The sequence below is a fragment of the Brassica napus genome, chromosome C9 (genome assembly GCF_020379485.1).
Source record: "Brassica napus cultivar Da-Ae chromosome C9, Da-Ae, whole genome shotgun sequence".
Classification (NCBI taxonomy): Eukaryota; Viridiplantae; Streptophyta; class Magnoliopsida; order Brassicales; family Brassicaceae; genus Brassica; species Brassica napus.
The window spans coordinates 26542565-26551281 of record NC_063452.1 but is presented as its reverse complement, the minus strand read 5'-3'; the positions used below and the strand labels follow the sequence as shown (position 1 = coordinate 26551281).

General features: G+C 30.3%; 1 protein-coding gene and 1 long non-coding RNA gene across 2 annotated transcripts; one reads left to right on the top strand and one right to left on the bottom strand.

Moving 5' to 3' along the window:
• The first annotated feature begins 394 nt into the window (after positions 1 to 394).
• On the top strand, positions 395 to 6025 carry LOC111204227. The gene is made up of 2 exons (XR_002656609.2): positions 395 to 3713; positions 3815 to 6025. It is a non-coding gene; the product is annotated as an uncharacterized LOC111204227 (long non-coding RNA).
• Positions 5770 to 8300, bottom strand: LOC106346874 (equilibrative nucleotide transporter 3). Its single transcript, XM_013786333.3, has 9 exons — positions 8028 to 8300; positions 7859 to 7938; positions 7657 to 7761; positions 7410 to 7565; positions 7176 to 7319; positions 6972 to 7077; positions 6709 to 6881; positions 6203 to 6619; positions 5770 to 6068 (listed from the first exon to the last, which is right to left on the bottom strand). The coding sequence occupies exons 2-9, from the start codon at positions 7898 to 7900 to the stop codon at positions 5955 to 5957; spliced, it is 1257 nt and encodes a 418-aa protein (XP_013641787.1). The 5' UTR covers positions 7901 to 7938; positions 8028 to 8300; the 3' UTR covers positions 5770 to 5954.
• Between the last annotated feature and the right edge of the window lie 417 nt (positions 8301 to 8717).

Genomic DNA, 8717 nt, shown 5'->3' with positions numbered 1-8717 from the left:
AAATATATCTGTTATATTTTTATGCAACTTTGTACATATCATCACTTTATTTTTGTAATTTTATTTTTGAAAATTAACATATACCAAATTAATAAAAAATTAAAAATATATTTACACATCTATAATGAAGAACCAAACTAATACAATGAATATAGTTACTATTTGATTGAATTAGATTAAAAAAAGTTATACTATAATTTGACAGAATATATGTAACACAATATACCCACAAAATGAGTAACTAGACTAATATAAATTTTATATACAAATACTATATTTATAATAATATCTTTATACATATATATATTATAGAATGACTTAACATATTACTAAATAAATATGAAATTCTCAGCTAATAATATAAATATACTAACCAAATATTCCAATTAAGTATTTTTAAAACTTTTATATATATGCATAAGGTTTCAAAATACTATCATTGTTATATTTATTTATGTAATAGATCAACACTTTAGTTTACTTTTGCTATTTGATTTTCAAAACAACATTTATTAAATTATACATAATCTTAATAAAATACATTTACAAATTTAAAACAATAATCAAACTACATGAAAATAAAATAAAATAATCAAAATTTAAATATGTATAACTAAAATATTATAGTTGAATCGAAAAAGTAAATGTTATCTAACATATCCAAATAATAACCAAACAGTCAAGATATTTTATATCCAAAATTATACGTCTAACTAAGATAACAAAATGTTATTTAAATAAACTATGCATATTAATTACAATATAAATAAGAGAATAACTAAAATTAAAAAAAAAATATTAATAAATTATTATAATGTATTTACTTTCTAAATATTATATCCGTGCATGAGCACGGGAAAATCACCTAGTATGGAAGTGAATTTGTTGACATGTATCTTCATATAATGTTTTTATATTAAGTTTTTCATCTTTTAGATTACTGCAATTTATCCCAACACTTCCTAATTGTTCATTTTTTATCTTGGTCCCAAAATCTCTAACCGTGACCCTAACTCCTAATACACTAAAATGATCAAAATATGAAGTGTCGAATGCAACTTCCAAATTTTCCCTGTCTCTAAATTAGAAGGTTTAATCATTCCATATAACTAGATGATCACCAAACTTTTTCAAAAGAAAAAAATCTAGAAATTATATATATATTTGTGTCTCTATTTTTCTACTGATTAATGTCCTCAAATTGAATTTATCATCATCGAGTCTACTATAAATTTTAAAACACACAATTCTATAGGTAGAGAAAAATATTTTAGAAAGAGACTAAATTTTTGTGAAGAAAAATATGTGTTTTCATTACAAATAGCAAACAAAAACTGAGGTGTCAGGATTTGGTCAAGTTATAGCGTCCAAGGGCAAAATGGAGAACAACTTCGGTGCAGTTTTAATAGTAACAAAAACATATAAATATATAGGTATGTAGAGATTTTTGTTACTATAACTGCGGTGCGGTCTGTAAACATTCAAAGCTATAATTTTTTTTGTTGGTTTAGGTATTTGAGATTTGAAAACCGGTAAAATTGGGTATCCAAGCGAGAAGTAGTTAAAAGAACATTTATTTTTGTAAATATCTATTTTTATCTTTTAATTTCAACCACTGAATTAAACATGATCTAATTTGATAGATAAGATTGTCTGAAAATTTTAGTTATCTAATCCGTCTCGCACTAACCATCATCATATGAAGTTTGATAATCTATTTTATTGATCACTAATATCAAGATAAATAAATAAATATGTAAAATAATATAAATATATTTAAAATATTTGATATATTCATAACTAAAAATATTATAAATTTTCACGATTTTATTATTTTTTACTATTTTCAATTATTTTATTTACAAATTATATATCTATTTTATTATTAAAAATCATAAAATAACTAAACTAAGAAGAAGAAACTAGAGCACAAAACATAAGCTAAACCTAAAACATTCACATTCACAGAAAAATGCAAAATTCCATAGTAACATTAACTCAATAAAAATCTGGATCTGAAAAGAGATCAAGAACGAAGACTAACTTACATCACTTTACCATAAAGTATTTTGACCAGAACAAACATATGTCAGAAAAGAGCAGAAAAATAAAGTCTGAGACAAAACAATCCCACGAATACAAAGGAACGTGATCATGCACCAACACAAAACCAAGAAAGCGGGTTGGAGAAAAAAATAATCAAATGAAGGCTAAAGTCACCACTTAATGAGAAATCATAGAAATATTGTTTTATTGCAAGAACAAGAGGAGATAGGTGAGTCTTTTTATGGTAATGGTAAACAAGAGCACGTATGTGAGTCTTTTTCTGGTAATGGTAAGAAGCATCGCATACCGGAAAGGTAAACCAAAACATAGACGGTGACGGTTCAAGATCAAAATCTGGAGAGAGGAAAAAACATTTTAAAAGAATATATTCAAAATTTTGAAAAAAAATAAAATACAATTTTGACGCTAAAACCGTTAATCTTAGAATCAACAAATGCTTAAATGCAAAGTTATTGAAATTCAATATGTTTTACATCAGAAGCTCACTTCACTACTAACAAGTACTATTATACACACAATAACATATTATTGAAAAAATAAACACATAATATATTAACCTATCACCTACAACTACATAACACAGTAAAAACACCAAATAATGTTCTTAATAAATAAAAACGACTACATAATTACATTTTCAACAAAAATAATACTTAACAACAATAAAACAATATTCCTGACGGACACACCCCTAATAACATATAAAAAACAAAATCATACTTTGATTAGGAAATCAAAGTGTTGGCTTTGATACCAATCAATGAATTGAAAGCTACAATAATGCAAATATCTTATTCGATTTGAAATACAGTATATCAAATCATCCATGTTTTGTTGATTCGTGAAAACTCGCAAACTCACTGTAGCAAGAGAAATAAAAAAAATCAAACCCTTCCTTTATAAGTCAATCAAAAACTAAATATGATAATAGTCTAAACGACTTATTTATAATAAATCCTACAACTTAAAAACACCAAAATATGTATAATTAATAAAACAAAATGATATAATATTTAAAATATTTTTATATATCTATTGGCATCACTAACTCTGTTTTGAAACAAAACCATTCAACATAGGCGTTATTACAAAGTTTTTAGGATGAAGTTTTCAGCGTAATATAAAAATTGTTTTTTAACTTTAAGAAAAACTAAGAACTGTCTCTTAAAACTTTTATTTAAAAACTGGTTCTTAGTTCTTCTTAGTTAAAAATTAAGAGACGGTTATTATATTACGATAAGAACATCACCATAAGAACTCCCTGATAACAACCTTTCAAAATGGATAGTCCGGAAACCCTTATCTTGGAGACAAGTCATTGCTCCGATGAGTCCATCTCCAAATATAGTACTGACAAAACCCTTATCTTAGAGACAAGTCATTGCTCCGATGAGTCCATCTCCAAATATAGTACTGACAAACTTAAGCAGCAGCTTTTTTTGTCCAAAGTTTCATATCCTATAATATCTCTCATAACAACACAAGCCCAATAACTAGTCTATAAGACTATAACCAACTCAAGAAGATTGGAATTTGGAAAGAGTTCAATGGGGACACTCAAACTGGCCAGGTCCATCTCTTCCTCCTCTTCATCTTTCGCTTCCTTATTTCTCCAGCTCTCGGCTTCCACTATTGCTATCTGAAAGGTATTAATGGTTGTCGTTTCCTTACCACTAATAATGTTTTTTTTTGTAACTTTACCACTAATAATGTTTCTCTCTGCTGAGTATGTTTTTACCCCTGTTAGGAACTATGCTAGGCGCTAGTCGGGCGGTAACCCCGGACCTAGCGAGTTACCAAAAAATCGGAGATTAAGCGGGGCATACGCGGGGCCTAGTTTTAAGACATATTATATATATATATATATATAACGTTCATAGATAAACATAGTAATCCATTACATCCAATTCATGGAATAAACAAAAATAGATTGTCTTGATCTTGAGAACATACAGAAAAGGTTTTCATCCTTTGTTGTCGAAGATCAAGTAATCACCATGAAGGGAAGATGTGTTAGATATTGTAACGTACCCCTGCAACGACAAACAAAAAAACATCAATTTTTTACATATGAATATACAATCAAACGTGAAACTAAGGTTCAAAAACATTAAAAATCCGTGACCTAGGAAGAGAAAGACATCAAATTGGTTAAAAAAGTTTCAGAACTTAACTAGTGTTTAAGAACTAAGTTAAAAAGCTTCACTAACAACCTAAAGTGAGTTATCCATACAAACAAAACTTGTAAAACAACCTAAGCTGATTCTTCCTCCATCTTGTAGAACTCCTAAAACAAGAGATAACACATGTAAGAATCAGTAATACTCATAAAATTTTCAGAACTCAACAACAGTTTTACAAAACTTATAAAATATAAAAACTCAACAATCTAAATGGGTCTTTTTTCATCTTTAAGAACTCCTACGACATGACTGAACGATTGTGACATTGGTTATTACGAAGAATAGAAACGAAATTACCTCCAGTTCGTCTCTTACTCTCAATCCACGTTTGATTTCATCTCCACGCTTCAGTTCAACGCTTGATTTTGTCTCCACTTTTTCGATTAGGGTTTCAGGTATCGAAGATCAATCTCAATTAAAGCAACGACGTGTTAAGTGTGTGTCTGGCCTTCTTCGGCTTTGATTTTAATTGAGTTTGAACTGACATTTATCAACCGATTTTATTATTTTCCGCCGCGTTTTAGTATTACGCGGGCGAGTAATGAAAAAATTGCAACCCCGCGTAGAGTCACCGAGTTGGTCCTCTTCGCCACGTTCAGTCTGCGACTACCGCCTAGGCGGACGATTAAGCGGCTAGGCGGCTGCGTTTTTGAACAGGGGTTTTTACACATATTAAAAATATATATTAAATATTTTCTAATAACTGGTCAAGATAAATTGCATCTTTAATGATTATAATTTATGGTTTCATGATCTAGAATATACATGCGCTTTACCATGTGCTATGATTTATTTATCATTTTTGTTTGTTTGTTTCAGATGCTATTTACCACTAATAATGTTTTTTTTTTCTACACATATTAAAAAAACATATTAAATATTTGCTAATAACTGGTCAAGATAAATTGCATCTTTAATAAGTATAATTTATGGTTTCATCTAGAATATATATGCGGTTTACCAAGTGCTATGATTTATTTATCATTTTTGTTTGTTTGTTTAAGATGCTATTTACCGTTAATAATGTTTCTCTTTGCGGAGTATGTTTTTTACATATATTAAAAATATATATTAAATATTTATTAATAACTAGTCAAGATAAATTGCATCTTTAATAAGTATAATTTATGGTTTCATCTAGAATATATATGCGGTTTACCATGTGCTATGATTTATTTATCATTTTTGTTTGTTTGTTTCAGATGCTATTTACCACTAATAATGTTTCTCTTTGCAGAGTATGTTTTTACACATATTAAAAATATATATTAAATATTTGCTAATAACTGGTCAAGATAAATTGCATCTTTAATAAGTATAATTTATGGTTTCATCTAGAATATGTATGCGGTTTATCATGTGCTATGATTTATTTATCATTTTTGTTTGTTTGTTTCAGATGCTATTTTATGGCAGTTGTTGCGAGAAAACGTCCTTTTTTTTTATTTTTTATTTTAACACAGAAAACGTCCTTTTACTTTTAGAACTGTACCTTAAGCCTTACCATAATTAAAAAAAATGTTCCGAGAAAATGTTTTCAGTAAAAAGAACTACTACATAGCAAGATAACGAAATATCCTCTGGTTCCAAGGATAATAACACTTACAGATTACAAGCAAATAATAATGGAATTTTTATGAAAAAGAAGAAAAACCAGATTAATCTCCAATTAATTAAGAACTGGTTTGGAGAGACGATGACTAATCAGAAGGCATCTTTCTTACCAATAAGCCATAACCAATCCAAAGCAACTCCTGCAAATATTCCTCCCAATAGAAAAATCACCAGCAAGTTCCCTAACGCATTCTGCTCCGGACCCTTTACAAAAAGCATGTATGTATTGTTAACATTTTAATCACACATACTAACAATGTCGTGTTTCCATTTAATAAGAAAAAAGAAATAAAACAATTAAATTAAACTCTATCTACGAAAAGATTCAAATAGATTACCTTGTAACCTTTCGGAGCTGCGGTGAGAATGCAAACTGTGAGATGTCCATTAGTTAGTCCCAAAACAGAAATAAGCATAACCATCCATCCTTGATCCCCATATTTCGCGGTGAAGTAGAACGCAGGAACGAGTAAATATCGTGACAAAACCGCAACCGTGAGTAATTTTCTATTCTCAATCTTGAGCCATTTCACCAGCGGTGTGTACCTCCCTACTAGATCCCAACAGTTGTACATGGCTACTAGGACAAGCGCGTACCAAGCGCCTAACCCGTGTTGTCCCGTGTTCTCGTATAAGAACCCGGGGAAAATGGATAGTGTCAAAACGTAGATGAGGGCTAGATTCACTGCATAGTCTATGTTTTCAAGGAGAAGTTCTTTATTACTTAGCCGTTGGTTCTTGGAATCATCATCAGTCTGCGTAGAATACTCAAGAAGATTAAACAATAATTAATAATAAAGAATCTTGAAAAGGAAGGGAAGATTCTTGAAGAATCTGAAGTTACCAATTCGGATTGGTTTTGGATACCAGCAGCAGCAAGATCAGCAGAAACAGTTTTAGATCCTTCCAAAGCGGCTTTTCTTCGATAATACTTAACAATGGGGAGTTTAGGGAACACATATGCGTAAAGCATCACGCAGAGAAACTCTATGAATGTTGAGATCCCTAAGAATATCACTGCAAGAAGAAGAAGAAAAAAAAAGCAAGAAATGAAGTTCTTGAATACTTGGGAAGCTATAAAGATCTTTAAAAAATGTTAAAACTCACTTGCTCCTTTGCGTTGACCGTCGTTTGAGTTATCAAAAGCTGCTTTAGTTATTAGCCTAAGCCCTGAAGTTAGAGCACCAGCTACAGCCAAACCCGCCATGAATGACTACAAACAAACAAGGTGTTGAATCTCTAGTAAAATTCGGTTAATCTAAACCGGTCAAACTAAATCATGATCTTGAAATCTGTTAAAAATAGATAAACCTGTATGAATTCAGGGCACATCAATGATAAATCACCAATCATTCCTCCTTGAACGGTAGCATCAGAAAGGCCGAAAGAAGCGACTATTAAGCATAAACCGATATAAGGTCCTACTCCACCGCGTCCTTTTGTAGCCAAATCCAACTGTTTTTGAGTTTTTTTCTTTAATTAGTCTTGAATCCATAATCAACATACAGTTTCATCAGAAAGATCAATACTTAAAATAAAACTTACAACTATCAGCAAGAACGTGGATATTGTGAATAGAATGTAACCAAACAGGTTGCGTTTTCGAGTATCGATTTTCGATTCGTGGCATGCAAGAATCACGATTGTCCCAAGCGCAAAGGGTTGGTATACAAGTGGTAGTACCCTTGAAGGATGATAATCCTACAAACAACATAAACGTTTTCAACGATTTTCTTGGAAAACCAAAACAGAACATTAGATATCCAATTCCGAAACGAAACAGAAACCGAACCGGAAAAACTAGGTAGTAGTAATCTGCAATAGTGAGAATACTGTTCCAAGAAACAAGCGCTCCGACTCCAAGAATACAACAAACAACCGTTGCTTGAAACTTCCCCTGTTTTTAATACATAAACAAGAATCTTAGTTCTAAATTCAGAGAAAAAACAATGTAAATTTATTGGATCTGACTTCTGGGTTTTGTAGAATTTAACCTGAAGCTTGTCAGGAGCTTGGTTCTCGTTTCTATCCGCCATTTTCAAGTAGATACAGAGAGCTCAAAAGATCCTAAGCCCTGTTTCAAGATTCAAGAACTGGATCGAACACAAGATGTTGTTTGCTTTTCTTTTTATAAGGGGGGAGCAAAAGCTACGTTACACTTACTTGGAACCTTAGCACATGTGGGTATTGGAGAGTCAACGGGCTTGTTGATTATATTACGACTAAAGCTTTCATGTAGATTCAAAACACGATTCTTAAATTATGGAGATGAGAGAGTACTTTTAAGGTTTGACAGCGAAAGTGAGAGGATAAAATAAAGACTCAGAAGAACAGAAAGAAAACAGGAATCAAAAAGATTAAAGAATCCAAAGTGTGAAAGCGTATTCGTTTACTATATTTGATCGACTGGAAGACGGTGTAGACTTTGTTGTCTGAAAGCAATCCCTGTGAAAATTCATTTATTGATAAATATCCACATATCTATGAAGAAAATTCATTTAATGATTAATATCCAATATCTTTGAGAAAAAATATTTTTGTTTTCGCTTACAAAATTATCAAATAGTAATGTGACCAAATTTTGTCTTTTTGGGGAATATTATTAAAGTATCCCCATGTTTATATTTTCAGAAATATATCACACCAACTTTAAAGCAATTATAAATATTTTGGAAAGTAATATTTTAATTTTGGAAAGTAATATTTTATTTTAGTACTTAGGATATCCCTCGTGCTTTTTTAATTTCTACTAGATTCTGATCCGCGCGCCAGCACGGATATGAATTTTCAGTTTTAATTATTTATTTTATTAAATGATGTATTTGTAAAATTCATTCATATTATATTCATTAA

Bases quoted from the DNA above. Each gene is read 5' to 3' on its own strand.
- LOC106346874 (XM_013786333.3), bottom strand. From the start codon at position 7,900: ATGGCGGATAGAAACGAGAACCAAGCTCCTGACAAGCTTCAG. The intron at 7,566-7,656 runs GTTCGGTTTCTG...TGTTGTTTGTAG, and splicing joins ACTACTACCTAGTTTTTCCG to GATTATCATCCTTCAAGGGT. The intron at 6,069-6,202 runs GTAATCTATTTG...CTTTTTGTAAAG, and splicing joins CAGCTCCGAAAGGTTACAAG to GGTCCGGAGCAGAATGCGTT.